Genomic DNA, 19,817 nt, shown 5'->3' on the forward strand with positions numbered 1-19,817 from the left:
AGATTCATTCAGGTGCATTATGGCAGATTACAGGAATGAGGTGAAAGGAAAAGGAGTGGGTTTGCTCAGCCCTAAGGAGCAGGGAAGCCTGAAGCCTGCTGAGCTTGTAATTAAAATGTAGAAAGGCCATGACAAAGCTCAGAAGATGGAAGAATGGGATACAAGCAGCAGGAAAATGCTGAGCACTGGGCTTCAGGCAACACGCAGTTCTGAATTAAAAATAAATGAGAAAATTGCCTGTAGAGAGTGGAACGCAGGGGGAGAGGAGCTGTGGGAAGAGAGGATGACTAGGGAGGGCTATTGTTAGAGTACTCCCCTCAGATAAATGTTATTCAACATTCCTCTGTCAAAAGACTATGAGGTGTAGTGAGGCAGAGGAAAACGGTGCAGCTGTTTCATGGTGTTATTACCCCCACTGAACCATGTAAGACCAAGTGCCTGCCAGGACAAAAGATAGAACTCTGTGCATGCAGCTCTCACTCCATCAGCAACTTGAAAATGGAAACATGAATCATAAAAACCACATTTCCACCTGGAACTTGTTCTCTGCCTTTGTTAACAAGTAGCATCACTGCGAAGGCCTCCGTCAGGGACAGAGGGAGGGTGGCCACAGAGGGCCCACAGCACAAGGACATCCCACCTTGCAAGAGGTGATGGGTTGGGATTGCATAAACCTTGTGATTAAGCCTGTCCTCTGATGAACAATAACCAAAGGACTCCTATTTGACTGTGAGGCAGATACTGAAACAAGCCCCTTAGGGTGATTAATGGTTATACACAAAACTGGCAGGCTAAAATTTACAGAGGACTTGAACTAGCTGAGCTGGACCCATGGGACCACCAAGAGAAGCAGAATTCTGAGCAGCAGTAGAGGATCAATATTCATCCCTCCCAGTGAAAGCCAGGGGGAAAGAGCCATATAGAGGCAACGTTACAAGCCCACCTGCAACTCCGAAAGCTTAACAGGGATCCCTGCTTGAGTCTTTTTTAGACTACACAAAGATTTACAGGTCTGCAGTCCTGCTGACCTTGGTGAAATGATTCCTCTTCTGCCTCCAGATAAGATCAGGATCCAACCTACATGCACAGACCTAAAGAGCACCAGATGCCTGTGGACCCTCTTGTACCCATCACTAGTGTCTGAATTGGTGTCTGCTGCAGGTCTCCTTGCTCTGCACTGAAGAGCCAGGGGAGCTCCTCAGACTGGTGCAGTGTCCTGCAGATCAGCAGGGCTGCTCCTCATGCTTCCTTTTCTAGACACATTTCCCTTGCTGGATTAAACCAAAACCAAACCAGCATCTGGGTCTGAACTAAGAAAGTTTTTCGAAGCTGGGGTTTTATGCCTTTCTTCATACACATCACTGATTTTTCCATCCCATTAAAATAGTGTGGGAAAACAAATTGGTAATGCTGAAGAACACCCTGCCTCAGATGGTAAAGTTCATTGAATCACACAGCTGCTTGTTCCTCAGGTTATACTGTAGAGGACTGTACTTAATGGGTAATGAGCAACCCTCATCGTTACATCACATTACAGAAGGTCCTGCTGTATCTTGGGGGCCTGCTGTTGGCTTGAAACCCATCCTGCTCTTTCAAAAACATTAAATACATTAGGACAGCCATGCTAGTTGATGCCAAAAGTCCACCTCATCCCACATCCTGTCCCTAGCCAGTGCAGGTGCTTGGGAAGAAAGTATAAGCACTGAGCAAATAGAGTGACCTTTTCCCTATAGTGTGTAGGGATATTTCCTCCCAGCTTCCAGCTATCCACAGCATTGAGACTTCCTAAAGAAAAGGCTGTACCTTTGCAGCTAACAGCCCTCCTTAGGGCTATTAATTTCCCAATGCATTTCTCTAATTGGGCTTTTAATCTGCTTATGCCTAAAGTAGTTTCTATCACTCCCAATTGTCTAGGAGTCCTTTTGCCAGCATGTCTTGAGGTTTATAATGTCTCACTCTTTCCTGAATAGTTTATTTTTCCCCTTGTCCCCTCTTGCCACCTTGCTGCATGATAGGGCAGCACTAAAGGCAGAAGTTCACAAGTATCTTCTATGCAAACCTCTGAGCACACCAGTTATACACTAGGGCTCAGAAAGGCTGTTCAATTGTAAGGACACTCACATGCTTCAGTGAGGTTCAGTGTTTAAGGATAGCACGTATGACAATATTAGGTCAGCTGCATGCAGTCATACAAAAAGGCCATCCCCTGCAGCAGTTTTCCCCCCTCTGTGAGCAGTAACTAGGTCTGGGAAGAAAATAAAATGCAAAGTAAGAGTGTGCTTAAGTTTCCTTAGATATCCTCTACCAAACTGCCGTATTTGTCAATGTCTCAGTTCTAGTCAACCCTCAATCAGACCCTAGAGGCATGTCCAATGCACAAAATACTAAGGGGGAAATGGTAAAGGTGACATTTTTTTCCATAAAAAGGAAAAAAAAAACATTCAATTTTTCCTAGAGCACTTTAATTTGATACAAAACAAAACAAAATCCTCTCTTGGGAACTTCCATCCATCACAAAGCGGCAGCGATTTCAGCATTCCTGGAAAACCTTATGTGCAGCAGTCTTACTTCAATGTGCTCTTATCAGTCTCAGCTGCCAGCCGGTCCAGTATCTGAAGCAGGGAAGTTGAAGGAGCCTTTTGATCACAGTGGCACACACATGCACAGAGTCACCCTGGCGTAAAGGATGATCTGAACTGCATCAGCCCTGTCCAGATGTTGGGATGTGTAGGACAGCATCCTGCCCCAGCAGGAAAGCAATGCCCCACAGGTAGCAAAGTGATTTTTGGCAAGACAGGATCTGGGCTTTCAGCTCGCACAGTCCTTTTTCCTGCAAAATCAGCATGCAAATGTGGGGTGACTTTGTCTCTAGTAAGCAAACCCCAACTTCATGCCATCAGCACCCAAACACATGGGTAGTGATTCTTACAGCAACAGCAGTGGGGATTCAACACCAGGTACTCACCATAAAGGACCCGCTGGTGGGTCAGACACTCCTGCACTGCAAGGATGATCAGGGGCACAAGCCTGCATGTAATGAAGCCCATCATACCGTTCCCCCCCAGCCCAGCCTGCTGAAGACAGGGCAGGCAGGGAGAAGCCCGTAGTTTTAAACCAGAGGCACTTTGCCAGGGCACCAGGTTCACAGCCCCAGGCATCAGTGTGGTGCATGGCCAGGGACTGTCCTCCAGCCTCCCTGAGTAGGCAGCAGAGGCAGACACATACACAGGTCAGAATTTATTTCCAAATACCTCATTTATATCATTCTCACATGAAATATTTCTTTCAGAATATAGCCTACACTTAGAAAACAGAAGAGAGGTGTTTTTTTTAATAAGGCACGTCAGATTATAGACTACATAGAGATATCTTTCTCTCAATTGCGCTATCTTCCCCTCGCTTGCCATCGTAAAATACTGATGATTTTAAAAGTCATTTCTAAAACCTAGACCCTGTGTAGCTCCGTGTAGAGCAGTATTCGTAAAGTTATAAGACTCAGTTTACACACACCTAGTAAAGGGCTATAACAAGTTGTATATACATCACATTTTCAGAAACAGTCACAGCTGGCTACTTTTAAAAGTAATGCTACTCCAGACTATGAAACAGGCTGTGTATAAAATAGAACCTACTGCTTCCAGTACGGTGTGATACAAAGCAGGATGATCTTCCAGGAGAAATGTTGATTTTGCAAATGAAAGTTGCTCAGATTCAAGCTTGTCTCCTTCCCAGACCCACATTTTTGATCCACCAAGACCATTTTACAGAGAAGCAAAGCACCCAAGAGAAATACGCCTTTATGTTTCTCTCCAAGATGACAGTATGACTGCATATCTGAAATCCTGTCAAAGCATTTGAGTAAGAAATATAAAGGCTCAGATGTTAACTTCATGACCAGTAAACATTAAACCATTCCCAATCAGATGCAACTAAGCTAAATGCATCCAGCTTCTGTGCTATGGAAACTGTTTTTCTAAGCTGTTCCAGTGCAGAAGCCAACACATTTTTATTGAATTAGGCCCTAGGTAAAGATTTCCATCCCATTTTCAAGTTTTCTGCGATGGAACATTACCCATTCTGCACTCATTTCAATGTAGAGGAGGAAAAAATACTGCCTCTGGAGCCTATGCCAATACAGCCCAGAATCCATTTACATAATGTCATTTTATTTAATGTGCCAGGAGGTAAACCATGGTCGGGTTTATCAACTCAAATGGCTTCCACAGTTCTTCTTTGTATCAGGCATTGATTCATTTCTGATGAAAAAAGGGTCCTGGCTTTCTGTCACTGCAGTTTAGTTTAAGACTATGAAAAAGGTCACTTCAAGGCTATGGCTGAAGGAGAAAAAAAACCAATATAACCTGATCTTGAAATATCCAGGGGAAAAAATCCCATAGTCAGGGCCATAAAAAGGCAGGCAGACAGACAGACAGACAGCACAAACTAAATGTTCTCTGCAGGATATGTTAAAATACTGATTCTTGCAGAGAGTCACGTTATCCCTCAGGTCACTTGAGCTTGCCAGGACTGGAATTAGGCTTAGTTTAGAGGGAACCAGATTTAGTCAGAGAATAGGTCACATTCAACTCTGTGTTGATCACTCAGCTACATTTTAGGCACATTTCAGCTAATCTGTTGGACTGGTCTGGGAAAAAAAAAAAAACCCAATCAATTAAATTGCTGGGGTGGCTTCAGCAAATTTCACCACTATGAGCCTGGATGAGATTCAACCACAAGCAACTGTTGCCTTTAGAAGGGAAACGAACTTGGTTGAAAACAGCATCATAAAGAGGACACAGCAGCCTCAGTTTCTAGTGTCCAGTTTGTTATAAATCTTAACCTGCCTGATTTGTTATTTGTTTAGCAGCCTTAAAAGGTAAGGAGGGGCATCCTGAAATTCTTCCTGTAGATTTAAAGCCAGATGTGGTTTAGGTGCTGCTGCACAGATACTTATTTAAAAATGAAAGAAAAAAAAATAACCAGCACAACAGCATTTACATTCCTTTCAGCTGAAATAGATGAACTGTCGTCATGTCTGCAAAAATACAGAGGAATTCGCCCCAGCTCGAGGTAGGCGAGTTAAAGCTTGGTCATGTTCTCGGGCTTTCACTCGACTTCCTGGGAAGGGCAGGAGAAGGAGGACAGAAAGGGCTTTCACAAAGTCAGGAGGTGACAAATGAGATACCAGCTCCATAAGGGATTAGGTTCCCTCACCACATGCTGAAGGTATATTCATGACCTTTCCAACCGTAGCATTTGTGTATAGATTACACCTCTCACATGCCCTTTTTAAAGTGATCCCCAAGAGCGCTGGCTTGGGAAGACACGGAGAAGAGAGCAGGAGTGGGGGTTTAAAGCTACAAACATCAGTTAGGAGGCACAGTGTTATTTTTTCCTTTGATCGTCCAAGTACGGAGCTCTACACTTCTACCACTGCTCATACATTCCTCCTGCGAAGCTCTGGCAGCAAAGGCCTCTGGTGTGCTCCTCTCTGTTGCACACATAACGCAAGAAGTCAGATCCTTTGGACAAATCCTTCTACCCTCAGACATGTGGTGCTTTTCTTCCTTAACAAGAGGTTTTAGTAATCAAAGTGTATGCCAGACCTGATTTATAGCAATTATTTAACTAAGAATCCTTCTGCCACCCTCAAAAGGGCAGCTGAGTTATCCAGTAGCAACATATACACATACATACAGATCTACACTATACACTTGGGATGACACAGAATGAGATTTCAGCTAATATAGCCTCTATTTGATTTCCTCAGAGCAGCATTCAGGTCCTTGCAACCCCTATACAAAACAGCAGTATTTTTTCCACCAGGATTTGGAGAGGTTTTTCATCTTGTCTGGAGTCCTGCACTTGGATTTCTTTGGTTGCTGCTGGGTATCCGAGTACTGAATGCCAGCCATGATGGCCGCATCAAAGACCTCCTTGAGGTTTTTCTGAGTCAAAGCAGAGCACTCGATGTAGGATGCAGCTTTTATTTCCTCGGCACAGAGCTTCGCAGCCTCCTCTGAGACAGGCTTTTCTTTGCACTTGTCCAGCTCAATGAGAACTTTGACATCCTCCCGGAGGTCCGACTGCGTCCCAACAAGGATAATGGGGGCCTTGGGACAGTGGCACCGGATTTCAGGAACCCACTTCTCACTCACATTCTGGAAGGACGAAGGGCTCACCACACTGAAGCACAGCAGGAAGATGTCCGTGTTTGTGTAGCACAGAGGCCTGAGCTTGTCAAATTCATCCTGCATGGAACAAAATTGCATTAGCATCCCATGGAAAAAGCACATCAGTCCCAGAGGACACCCCTGACCCTTGGGGAAGCTGACAATCATGTACCACTGCCACCTTAAGAGACATCTCAACATGAGCACCCAGACCACCCAACGAGGTGTGTTACAAGCAGAAGATCCCCGTACCCAGCCTGAGGTCTCACGACTGCTAGCCAGCAGGCACCCTGCCACCATTGGGCACATGGGACCAAGGTGGTGGCTTCCCCACCTAGCTGAGATTTTATGCCTAATGCTGTGGCTTGTTTTGAGTGCTTAAATATTTCCTTAGCTCTTTGTACACAGGCTCTCTGTCCTATTTCAGCAAAGGAGAAACGATACAGCAAGCAGGTTACAGCACAAAAAAGCCAAAACATGAAAGTTTGGAAGGGAAAAGGCACTTTCTACAGGTCCATCTCTTACAGGGGTGAGTCAGTGAGCAGCCTCGAAGAGGAGCACCCATGTACTTCAAAGCTGCTCTGCTGACACCCCTACCTCCAGATACAGGCAAGAGCAGCAAGAATACCTTGTACCTTTCCTAGAATCACCTTCTGAACTTGTGACTGCTTAACAACATCCTAAAGGATATGGGAATAATTTCCCTGCCATTGTGCCTAGGGATTTAAACTTGATGGGAGCAATAATGACTCACAATGTGCGGGCTTAACATGCCAATGGCATAGAGTAAGAGCTTTACCTTTCCCTCCCTCCCACCCATGCCACATCAAACAAACTGCAAACAGGTCTTCCAGTCTACCTTCCCTTCCCTCCCCCCGCCCCTTTTAGTGCAAACTCCAGCAAAGCAAGGCCATTTTCAGCTTCAGGAAATACCCACAAAAAAGCCAAACACCTCATGGTAACAAAGGCATGCTGATCCTCAAGAATGCAGCAAGAAGCAAGGGTTAACTCCAAGCAGGCTGTTTTTATGCTGACAGCAGGATAAAAGCAGGGTAACACTAGCAGCCTGAACAGGTAGGATTTGCCTCAGTGGCAGTGACGTTTTAATTAAAACAGACCATGTTCTCAGAAGCTCTGAACTGAAAGTGCAAAGAACACACACCGCTGAGAACATCTCTTTATTGCTACATTGCAAGTTCCATGTTAATTTTCGAGATGTGGAATTTTGCTTTAAAGCCTCTAGAGGCCCAGGATATGCAGTTTAAAACCCCCTGGAAGCCTCAGAAGTCTTGTTCTGCACAAATGAATTTCTTCCACCAGTATCTCAAAGAGAGGCAGCAATTTATAAAACACAAGTCGAGAAAGCAAGCTTCATTAGCTCTCTTGATTCTCAGATTAAACCTCAGAGGAAACCAGGCTCTCACTGCCTGGCTCAAGAGAAGGCCCATTTTTATCAAGACATGCTGCTCTGAATGACAGGGCATTTACAGAAAGGCACCTTGCCTTATAATTGCCTCTGCTTGCTACATGAGAAACCTCATAAGGACTCGACTCAATGAGTTTGAAAGCCAAATCGAGATCTGAAGGGTTTCTACTGAGATGAAATAGTGCCCTTTATATAAACTGCCAAGTACACTCCTGTGGTTTCAGTGGTGGGTGCACCTCCTTGCAGGGACTCTGCACTTCGTTGGGCTGGTGATGGTGAAATACAATTTCTCTTGACTGGAGTGCTTGTTTAGCTGCAGACTTCAGCAGCCATCTCACAGCAGCAGGTTTACTGAAGTACCCAGCTGAGGTATCTTTTATTCAGGATGACTTCTGTCTGTTTAGATAACCCCTTCATTTTTGAAGCAGTGACTCTACCCATTCCGGCTGGACTTGGGAACCCAGAGCAAACATCCTAACCATTAAGAGCAGCAAAGAGGTGACTGGGCTTGCTTGTCCCTCCTGCAGCTCGCAGCCACGTTTTCACAGGCGCTGCCTTTCACCCAATGGCAATTTTCACTTGCCACGCTTTGCATACAAACACGTACAGCCCCAGCTGGTGTAGTACCACCCTCAGCAGGTCACAAAATCATGGGACAGTTCCACTCCTGCAGAAGGGTGCTTGTAGGATTTCAGCTTTGGTTTGTAGGGCACATGGGAGTCCTACACTGCTGTCTAGGACTGCACAGCCCTTCAAACCCCCTTCCTAAGTAGGGCGCCCAATTACAACTCACCTAAATAGGTTTGTATGTTAAGGCCACTGAGATTTTCAGGGTGGTTTTGGGAAGGCATAGACATGGATCCACAGAGCTGCACAGGAACCCAGATCCCACTGTCTTGAAACACCAGGTAGGTAGCAAAACACTTCTGGGTACTTTTTGACTATCCACCCTAGCAGGCAGTGTTGCACACTGCTCAGGGTGGTACAAGCCAGGGACTGGCAGAAAACACAAGGCAGTAAGAAATGATCTCTTTTCACTTATCAGGCAAACTAGGAGCTGAGAGGCATCAGCCACCCTCAACTCTTGGCTTTGGGGTGGCAGCACTTATTAAGGGGGTGGGAATGGCAAATATGAAGACTCCACAGGCAACACCCCGGAGGACTTTTTTCTCCCTTAAGCTCTTGCTCCTTCAAAAGCTCACTATCTCCACACACCTACAGCTGTGGATATTTTGCATGCATACATCCCAAATACTGTAATTCCTAAACCCGCAGATACTTAGCAAACATAAAGACGGCAACAACCGCTCAAAGAGAAAACCAGGTGGCCCTTGAATTCCCAATATGTTCAGCCTCTCTAGTCAGGCTAAGCAGAGCGACAGCTTGAGCAAGCAGAGCAGCAGCCTGTGCCCAGCCCTTATACTGGGGTCCCCCATCCTTCAACAGACGCCGGGCTGAACAGCAAGTTAAGCAGCAGTGAAAATGATAGCAGTTTAATAAGATGATCAAACACTGGGAAGCCTTTCAAATCCATGAAGTCATTAGCAGGACTACTTTGCGCAACAACTTCTCCCCTCCCTCTGCCAGTTAAATCAAGTAAGTGGCTTCACTGACCTGACCAGCTGTGTCGCAGAGCTGAAGTCTCACCGGCTTGCCATCGACAGACACGACAGCTTTGGAAAGAAAGGAGGAGGGAGGGGGGAAAAGTGTGGTGAGTCCAATTTTACACGTTTTCAATTAAAGAAAAAGGAAGAAAAGAAGGTTTACCATCCTTCAGCTCTTATAATCTTCAATTAGTTTAGATTTAACAACTGAGCAGAGATGGAAGTCCGTCGCTAACACTTGGGCACACACAAGCCTTCAGGGCTTTCCGATTCATTTCCCAGAAAGAGATGTGGCAAGCAGAGACTGCACTAACCCTCAGAGGTGGCAGGAGAGCGAGCCCAGCCGTACGGGTCCTTCTTCCACCACAAAGGGTTTAGTCTGTTTAGTTTATATCATCCTGTACACCTTCAACACGCCCGGGACACACCGCCACCCCCCGTGCTGAGCCAAAGGAAAACCCCTGAACCTCCCCCTTTGTAATGGGGGGGATAAGGCACGTGTGTAAACCTTCCTTTTAGGCGCTTCCCATCTGGCCGAGAGCTGGGAGTTTTAGACCAGAGAGTACACAATTAAAGCCCGACTTTGCCCGCACTGCTGGGCGCGACACCAGCTGCCAGCCCGGCCCCGTTACACGGAGATCTGCCGGTGCTGCTCCCTGAGACGGAGTTCTTAACACGCTCCGGTCCTACTTCAAATAAATAACTAAGATGGACATCCCCTCACACCCCCGTCACGGCCCCAAGGAAGGCACAGCCGGTACGCGCCGCTCCCGGCAGCGGCAACACCCCCTCCCACCATCCCGGTGCCCCCATGGCCGCTCCTGGCGCTTACCGGAGAAGTTGTCAAAGGCTGTGGGAATGTACTCGGTGGGGTACCCGTTGGTGGTGTAGCTCACCACCAGGCTGGTCTTCCCCACAGCGCCGTCTCCCACCAGCACGCACTTGATGCTGCGCCGCGGCTCGGCTCCCGCTCCTGCCCCAGATCCGGCCCCGGGCGCGGCTCCGGCTCCCGTCGCCCGGCAGCGGCCACCCAGAGCCGCCCCCAGCGCCGCCGCCGCTCGGCCGCTGCGCACCCTGCGCGGGGGCACCGGCGGTACCTCGCAGCCGCCCGGCACCGGTTTGCTGATGTAGCCCGCCTCGCCCTCCTGCTGCGGCGGCATCCGCGCGGCGACGCAGAGCCCCGCCGGCCGGGGGGCTATGCGCGGCCCGGGGCCGCCGGCCGAGGGGCGGCGGGGAGCAGCGGCGGCGGGCGTGCGGTGCGGGGTCCCGGCGGGCCGGCAGGCGCGGCGCGACCGCCGCGAAGCCAGCCCCGGCGCCCCTGGCTCTTCCCGCGCGCAGGCGGTGGCGGCGGCTCCCGCAGCAGTCGGTGGCGGGATCCCGGCTGCACTGCGCTCGCCTCGCCCCGCGCTACCGAGTCCCGACCGCCAGCCCCGCGCCTCCGCGTGACATAGCGCTGCGCGGGGAGGAGGCGGCGCCTCACCGCATGGCATGACATGGCACCGCCCGGCAGGCGGCGCCACAGTGCTCAGCGCTGCCCTCCCCGACGGCAGCACACAGGCGGGAGGGGGGGGGGAGCCCGCAGCGAGGCGCTCTCCTCATTGGCTCCCTCGCCCCGCCGCTCAGCGCTATTGGCTACTGGGACGGGGGCGCGCCGGCCCTCTCCCCCCCACCGTCGGGGTCTATGCCCGCTCCTGCCCGGCCCCTCTGCCGGTGGCCGCGTTCTGCCCGCGCCGCCCTGCGGAAGCAGCGGGACTGCTGCGGGTACACTGCGTTACCGGGGTGCTGCGGACCGAGAGCTACCCTGCGGGCTCGAAGGCTGCCCCTGGTGCGGCTGCGCTCCGAGGCCAGCAGTCCCCAGTTACCTGCGGAGTGCTGGGGGGACTGTACCCCTCGCTCGCCTGGAAAGCAGTACTCTCTCTACTATGTACCCAGCAGTATTCTACACGTTAATCTCTCATCTGCAGCCTAGGGAGGGATAAACTGGGCCGTGTGCTGTGGGAAAGGTGGGACTATGCTTTTAGCACCGTCGAAATAAGTTAGACGTGGAAAAGTTTTGAGGTTGAACACAGAAAATTAAAAGCTGCTGAAAAGACTGGCTCTGCCCTAAATTGGGAACATTATTAACACATTTCTTCTGGGGCCCTTAACAATATCCGCAAACATGAACAGTGCCACCTGGAGCACCTGGGATGTAGATGTTGTTGGTATCCTCATCTTGCAGACAGCAAGTACAGGCATCTTAATTTACCCAAAGCAGTGCTGATAACAGTGTAGCAGAGCTGAGATTTCAGTTTACCATTTTCAGCGTCACCAAGCTCCTGGTGCAATCTGGAGTACAGTTTCCCTATTTCACTTGCTTAACTGGAAACCCACGTGATGCTGCTATTTTCATACCCACAACATGTGGTACCTGCTACACATCATACGCCAACAGCCTGTCCCATGCTCACAGCAAGAGATGGAAAGGTCAGGACTGTGAGGCTTATGGTCTTCCTGCTTTTATAAACCCTGGGGCTCTGTAGTCTGAACACCAAAGACCCTACCAAGGCTCATGCCTCTTGGAAATAAGCACTCAGTACAGCTGATCTTGCTTTCCTATGTGCCCTGGCTTGTTCTATGGGAACAGTGGCTCACCATGACAACATTGCACTTCAAAGCAGGGCCAGAGGCAAGGTCCTCCCTGTCTGAAGGTAGATGAGAAGACTCCAGGTTAGATGCCTTGTGCATGCAGTTGGAGGGCTGGGGAAAAAAAAGCTCTTTATCACTGCACTGGAGTGGCAACATGCACCCACTCCCTGCAAGGAGCACAGGAGCCAACAGAGCACAGAGGCTCAGTGTGTCCCTCATGCTCAAGGCCCTTAGGAACTGCTGACCTTCCTGTGAGACTCCCCAGTCCTGCAGAACTACCTTCCCCTAAATGAATGTCCTGGTTTCAGCTGGGATACGGTGCTGTCGGATATGGGCGCTAGTGCCAGAGAGAGACATCACAGGGCACCCACTACAAGCAAGAAGCTTTTCTCCATCGAGTGCTTTCATTCACTGACCCCTCTGTGATGAAGTCTGAGAAGAGGTGGTGACCCAGGCAGCTGAGCTTTGCCAGGCTCGACAGCCAGAAGGGATGGAGCAGGAGCCTGCCTGTGCTCAGGCATGTACTAAAATAACAGAAATGGCTTAATTCATACCTTTGGTTATTTTTGGTGCAAGTCCTCGTGGCCTAGGTTAGAACAAAAGCACTCTATTTTAATTTAGTGTAATTATAGTCTGTGCACTTAGAAAAGCTGAATTGCTTTAACAATGCTGTTGCAGCTAACTCCCCAGAGTATGGGTGCAGTTGTGCCAGGATAATGCAAATTTGGCTTATTCTTGTTGGGAAAGGGGAAAACATTAGGTGTGTAGGTGCAGGCTTACTTTGCACACAGCTGCAGCTGTTAGAAATGTTACCACCACAGCAGCCCGTTGCTACACTTGTTTCTGGGGCTTCTGCCTCCATAGCAGAGCCCTAAAGGGTAAGTGCTCCACAGCCACCTGGTTGCAGTCACCATTTTTAATTCAGTATTAGGCAGCTTCAGCCCAGCAGATGTTTCATTGAAAGGGGTGAGAAGCCTTTCTGTGGCTGTTTTGCTGTAATGGGTGAGGGGGCTCAGAGCTACCCATTAGGGGTAACATAATACCACACCCATAGTGTGGTAACATCTTGAGCAGCAGTACTGTTTCAACAGTGAACCACAGCTTGATGTAGGAGTGATAGAGGTGATAAATCACACCCCTGATTGAAATCAAGTACTGATCCCAGTACCAAAAATTGTTATGGGTCCTTCTTTCGCTTCACCTAAGCCAAGAGGAGAACGGGTGAATTGCAGAGCCTTATGTCCCTTCTGAACTGAAAACAAAACACTCTAGTGAAAGTTCGAAGGTAGCCAGGATCTACACAAGACAAGGAATAACATATTCATTCATTTCTGAAGAGCTTCATGGAGCATGGAGACTAGATGCTGTTATGCCTGATACATTTGGTCCCTACTGCTCTGTGCAGGGGGCAGAGCCACATTTACCAGCCAGTCTCATTTTTATTTTGCATGGTTCTTAGTGTATGCACATCTGCGTCTCTACACAAAACAAGGCGATGCTAACAAAAGGCACATATAATGGAAAAAGGCATGGCTTTTAAGACTTTAGTTCCCTCTGAGAGTTGATTTTTCAGGTTCTAAGCAGACCCCAAGAAAGCTGTCTCACACACGCATGAGCTTTGATAGAAAGGCCTGTTCTGCCTGAGGAGCAGAGCTGTCAAGAGGAGTCTCCGTCTCCATGACAAGATGTTTGTGACCCTTCTCCTGCCAGCACCCAGCAGTCAGTAGTTTTCCATCTCTAGAAATCCAGAGGAATTGTCGACCTTGGGGAGCAAGAAATTGGAGAAAAGACAATAGACCAGATTAGGTTCATACCACATTTATGCAAGGAAAGAAAGAAATAAAAGTAGTACTAAAATTATAACTATATTTTACTCTCAGCGGCATCCCATAAATCATATACCTCATTAGTACTGTGGAATGGCATGTGATTCTGGAAGTCAGCATACAGTAAATGCAGGAAATACTGTATGCTGGTCAGCTTTGGCCATCTTGAACACTGTGTCATGGCATGCTGAAGTCATGTCAGCAGATGAATTTCTGTCTGTTTTGGACAGTGTGACAAGTGAAGGTGAGCAGATGTACTGTGATCTCTGATGCCAGGACAGAATATGACACAACTGAGGAGTGCACAAAGGTTCCTGAGCATTGGCACCTCTTATCTGCAGTGACAAATGGCAAATCCATGGCCTGTATCAATGCTACAATGAGAACTCAGTAAGAGAAAAGATGCACAACCACAAGGAAACTCCTGTAGGTGGGAGATGAGAAGGCGGGCAGTATGCTCTGGGTGACAATCCACTTAAACAGCATCAAAAGATGGTGTGAGAAAGCTCTTCATGCAAATGCTGTGAGCAAAAAATGCCACATGCACATTTTTAAACACCTTCAGTAGACAAACACAGCCAATTCATTGAGCTAAGTAGGCTCCACCAAGATAGCTATAACTGTCTGCATTGTGTGTGCTCTGGGAGGGGGGCGTGAGTGGATTCAGAGCTGCATGGTTGCCCTATACTGTAATGTACCCTATCAAATACAGTAGCCTTTTGTGTAAGAAGATGAGTTAACTGGTTGGTTTTGCAGGAGGGGGGCCCATTTGCACCACAGCGGCAAGTCAAGGCAGCTCCCGGGCAGGCGTGCTGGCGGTGGGCTGAGGGGCATTAATGGAGGGATGCTGTAACAGATAGCCGCTGTCTCCAATGCTTTTGGCCTCAACCCTATCACACGCACACATCTTACAGGTTTAACCCAATTGTTTTCAGAGCTCTAAGCTGGGGGATAAACAGGCTTAGCTCCACATAGGTCAACAGGGTGGCAATTGTCTGTCTCTGGGCTGAATCTGTCGCATTATCACGCAGTTCACAGAAAAGCTCCTGCTCTATCTTACATGCTCACATTAGTTAAATATTATGCTTCAAGAAAAATGACAGAGAGAGGAAATTATTTTATCAAGACTTGAAGCAGGTCATTGTTACATCCTACCTTATCGTTGTCCCTCTGATATAGCAAATACGAACTGGATGCTGGCCTTGTAGAATGAAAGCTTTTTTCCTTGTAGAAACTTGAAAAGCCTGACACAGAGAGAGGCGAGGGAGTGAGGTGGTGTGGTCCGAGCATGACGTGATGCACTGCTGCTTGTTCCAGAGAAGGGTACAGCCTGCTCTGCAGGGCTGTCACCAAGATCCTGTTCTTTGTCGGAACAAAACCAGCTGTGATACACCCATTCGTTTTCCAAAGAGCAGGATCAAGCTGAGCTGGCCCATGGCAGGAGAGGTGGAGAGAGAAGAAAAGGGAAGCTTGAGGGAGCAAAGAAAGGGCAACAACCTGGGAAAGAAAAGGCAGCTTTTATGAAGCATGGCTCTGACCTGTTCTGACTCAAGAGAAGTGCTTTTGAGGCTGTTCTTTGAGAACTAGGAGAGGAAGGGCTAGGGAAGTACAAGATGCTGCTGCTTTTACTCTATATATTTCCCAGGGCTTTTTTTAAAGAACATTTTAATCACCCAAGATATCATCTCAGGGAAGTTTTCACTACCTGGGGAAAGGGATTAGTGAGTGGCACACATTAACACAATAAACTCTCACCACCCCTCCAGCTAAGCTCTGATTGAGAACAGACAAGCAGAAATTCACAGGCAAAAAGGATTGTTGAGATCAACCTGAAAAAAAAACGAAATAAAATAAAGCACAATTGCTTCAAGCCTCACAGATTCTTTGTTAATTCAGAAAACAAATTAACCCTAACCTCCTATCTGTAGTGCCTCTGCAGGGGAACCACTGTGGGAGGTGAGCCCTTTATCTCACTTTCAAAATCCTTTTCAGCTGATCTGGGGTCACAGCTGCTGAAAAGGACACTGAACAGCCTCATAAACCTGAACGGTAGCATATGGTCCTTGTAAAATATGCCCAGATTGGGCTGAAATGGTCACCTGAAAGGGTAAACAGAGATCAGTACTTTCTGGAGAACTCCATCCACCACTGGCTGTCCCCAGGGGCACCTCTTGCTGGGCCTTATGTGTCCTTGCATGAGCCCATGTTTCATGAGGGGTGAGAGCAGTTTCCTAACAGGGTAGTTTTGTCAACAGTGCTGGGAGGTGAGGGGCACAGAGAGACCTATCTGCTCTGCAGGGATGCTCCCACACTCGCTTCTGTGCTCACCCTCTCCAGTGAAGCTTGGCCAGCCAATGGGTCCATGCTGACCTGTCTCCACCGACAGTTTGACCCATGCATTTTTAGTTGGTTACTCAAAGTCTGAAAAACTATGATTGGTCCCAGTGTTATCTTCTTTGGATCCAGCTGCTTCCTCTTGGTGTCAAACTTGGAAGAACCCCATGGCCACTGCTGAAAAGCCTTTTCCCTTTCCACATTTAAAGACCTTTTCTGAAAGCAGTTGCTAGGTGGGGATTAAAAGGCTTGGAAAGAGCCAGCACAAATGCCAGTTTTACTGAAAGTGAGCAAGTTGTTCTTTCCTGATAGCTGCCTGACTTTGAGGGAAGGCATCACAGGACAGTATCCACAGCTGTCTCTGGGATAGCTTAGCAGAGGGGGAAAAGCCATATCTTTTTCTGTGCTGCTTGGTAACACAAAGACAGGAAAGCACAGAACATGGTGCACTTCATACAGAGCAAACCCTGCTGTCCAGACTGGCTCCAGTGTTTGTCCTGGAGGCTCCCAGTTACCTCCCTGATCCCCCAGCTTAGCTGACCCAGCTCAGCACTGAGTCCAGCCACCTCCCTGGCCCTGGCAGCCGCAACTGGGGAGGAACAGGTGCTTCTCAGCATGCTGTTCTTCACCCCACCAGAAATCTGCTTTGGGGCAGGAACTGTAAGCAGGTTTGGGATGCTGGAAGACAGTTTACCCAGGCATTACACTTCTTTTTCAGGGACAAGATGAAAACCTTCAATTCCCAGGTTTTCAGGCCATACACAATAGGTATGCATAATCAGACATTGAAGCCAGCCATTCTGTAAGTTATTTTTTGCCTTTCAAGCGTCCCATCTCTACCTGTGAGTCCCTTTCTAACTATTTTGTTAGCAGCCAGAGTGTCGCCTGGCCAGCATACAAGGCTGGGTTCAGGAAATTGCCATTCTAGTCCCAGTTTTCCTGCTCACACACCTCCCTCTGCCTGAGGATTGAGCTGGATTTAGAAAGACTTGCCAGAATGATACTACCAGCACATCTCTACAAGGCAAACCCTCACAGGGTGGTTTATTTTCACGCATCAGTGTTTTGACCAGCCTGGCTTAAACCAGTTTTCTGAACAGAATAAGATTCCAAGGGCTCCTTTGCTGGGTAACATTGGCAGGCTAATGTCCTCTCTTAGCTGGGGAGAGAGCAGGCAGAATTCATGTGCCTGAAAACAGCTTTACAGGACAACTTCTATTGAATGAAAGCTGAGCCTCAGTTTACCAGGGTATGAAAAGATACTTCTTGTATGTCTTGAAGTCCTCAGATTAAAGATGTGAGCAAGGACAAAGAATTACTGGTAGATTCTGGCTTCAAACCTTCTTTTCCTGCTGTTTTATGGTTTTCCATACCTTTGAGAGAGAGTGCTAGAGCAAGAAAGACCAAAATGCTGAACCTGCCCTGGCTCCAGCAGCTCAGAAGAGGGGTTTCAATGGAGAAGTGACATAGGGGCTTCGAGCTCCAGCCTCTGTTAGCTGTAAATACAAACCACTAAAAGGCACCAGAGCTTTCCCAGTGCAGTAAAGGCACTGGGAGCAGGAGATTAATAGGTTGCCAGCTGTGTCGGCATGATAAGCCAAGCAAGGACCCAGACGCTTTCAGACGAAAGTGGATTGAGACCTCAGCAGGGACACATGGCAAGTCAGCCAGGAGTCACACATGGAAAACTGAGTGAGGCAGCGCAGGCAAACATTTCTTATCTTTGCTTTACGTCAATAGAAATGGCATTGTAAAAGAGGCAGCGAAGTATTTGCTGGAGAGGAGGAGGGAAAAGTCCTCAAGGTTTTTTTGCTGTAGGTGTGGGTTTTAAGACACTACTGTTTTCCTCAGAAACTTGTCATTGAAAATGAACAGGCAAAAATCACCCGGAGAGTTTCTCCAGAAGGTTGCTTGTTTTGGGCTGTGCTGGCAGGAATGCTGCCTGCCCCTGCTGTTGCGCTAACAACACAGCTGGGGAAGTACAAGCTCTTAAACCAGCCCCAAACACAGCTGCAGTAATTACCCTGTCTACTCTGATTTGCCACAAAATGGGACTTAGGGGAGAGGCAGACCTCAGAAATCTGGGGCTGTCTGCGTGATAATGCCCTCTGCAGCCATCTCCCCACTGCTGCTGTTTTACCAGCAGCCCGCCCCACTTACCTCTATTGGGTTTTGCTTTGCTTTCTGGTTTTATTATGTTCTTTAAAGCTAATTAAGAGAAGAGTGGGTGAAGCACAGATTTCTTGTATGGATTTTTTTGGTGGTGGTGGTGGTACTTTTCATTTTGCTGAGTTTTCTTTTTGCTTTTAAGCTGTTTTAATAATGCAAGAAAAACATCTTTCCTACCAGAAGCAGTACTCAGCAAGGAGAATGAGAAAGGCCATGAGTGGGTCTCATCTCCTCGGTGGGGTCCGATGTTGCAGCCCCATCGCATGTGAGTATTAGGCCCTCACTGCACCCTCTGCTGTCAGCGCCCCAAAGCAGGGAAAGGCACAAAGTATTCCCACCACGTGTGCACCAGGACGTGTGCAGGTGTCAGTGAGAAGTGAGTCAGGAAGAACAAAAGGCTGGGATAAATGCAGGTGAAACATCCCAGCCTGGATCCATAATGCCCCTGGATCTATTCCTCCCCAGCGGAGCCTCAGGCTGGCCACTGGCCATAGCAAAGCTCATCACCAGGTGATGGCCAAGGGTGGGCTCATTGCAGCTGCATGGCTGGGGGCAGGGTCACCTGTCACCCCAGCATCAGGGAGCTGTGGCTTCCAACACCTCCCTCTTCCTGCCACAAATCCTCACCCGAGGTGTGCAGAGCTCCACAGGGATGTTAAGCTTGTGCCTGGGAGCTGGCCATGGAAAGCTGAAGGTGCTCTGCCAAAAGGTCCAGTTGTGACTGTTCAGGTATGAAAATAATACTGGTTCTAGAAACATTGATCTCAAAATAGAGTTGTAGCTGAAACAGTTCATTTTCATACAATGCCTTAATTAATGAACACGGATTGTGTTAGCAGTCCCTGACACCATGGTGATGGACATGATCCAAGAGCAGATGACGCTGTGGCTAAAAGACTGATCATCTCACTGCTAACACAGGCACGGGGAAAACAAACATGGAAAATTTACACTGAACTGTTTTCTGGTTTTCTCAGCACAGGAACTTCAGGCAATGCAGATCTAAAGCATTGAGCACCCTCTGCTCTTCCAAACTGATTTTCTCTGCAGAAACTCTCTGTATGGATTTGATACATGGCCTCTGAGAGGCCCCAAGGACTCATATGTCCAGTAAGTCAAAGCACATGTGCTGGAAGAGCCAGGTCTCTGCCTAAGCTCCTTCAGGTCCCTAAGGGTCAAGTTAAGTGCAAATCTGACAGTGTTCTCAGGACCACATTTGCCCAGCACATGCTTTAAGCCACCCAGCCTCATCAGGCTGGGTTTCATCTCAGCTGCAGAGCTCAGAGGAAGTGGCCACATCTCACACTGTGTGGTCCCAAGAAGCTCAGTATCTGCACCAGTCCTGGGACACATCACCTTGCCTGGCTCATCCTCACCAGCCCAAGGGGCTTCAAGCAGTGGGGCTGGGACAGAAGGTTGGGAAATAAGTGGGCTGTGGGACTTGAAGTCTTCTCTAGAGCCACATTGCCCTTTCAGTGTCCCCATGGGTCTGTTTTGCCCCTCAAACCCAGGGACTGAGCAGCACTTCCCCACCCCGCAGGGATGCTGGAATGAGTAAATCTACTAAAAGCTGCGCAGTATCAAGGCTACAGCTACACAAATTAATAGGACAGGCCAGGGAATGTTTGCAGCCCCTGATGTACCCGTTGGCATGCCC

At 48.4% G+C, this 19,817-nt stretch overlaps 1 protein-coding gene across 1 annotated transcript; it reads right to left on the bottom strand.

The window, feature by feature from the left end:
- Window positions 1-3,222: 3,222 nt before the first annotated feature.
- On the bottom strand, window positions 3,223-10,363 carry RHOU (ras homolog family member U). The gene is made up of 3 exons (XM_031046215.2): window positions 10,036-10,363; window positions 9,214-9,272; window positions 3,223-6,251 (listed from the first exon to the last, which is right to left on the bottom strand). Exons 1-3 carry the CDS (start codon window positions 10,361-10,363, stop codon window positions 5,796-5,798), a joined length of 843 nt encoding a protein of 280 aa, XP_030902075.2. The 3' UTR covers window positions 3,223-5,795.
- Window positions 10,364-19,817: the final 9,454 nt, after the last annotated feature.

The sequence above is a fragment of the Melopsittacus undulatus genome, chromosome 3, assembly GCF_012275295.1.
Source record: "Melopsittacus undulatus isolate bMelUnd1 chromosome 3, bMelUnd1.mat.Z, whole genome shotgun sequence".
Classification (NCBI taxonomy): domain Eukaryota; kingdom Metazoa; phylum Chordata; class Aves; order Psittaciformes; family Psittaculidae; genus Melopsittacus; species Melopsittacus undulatus.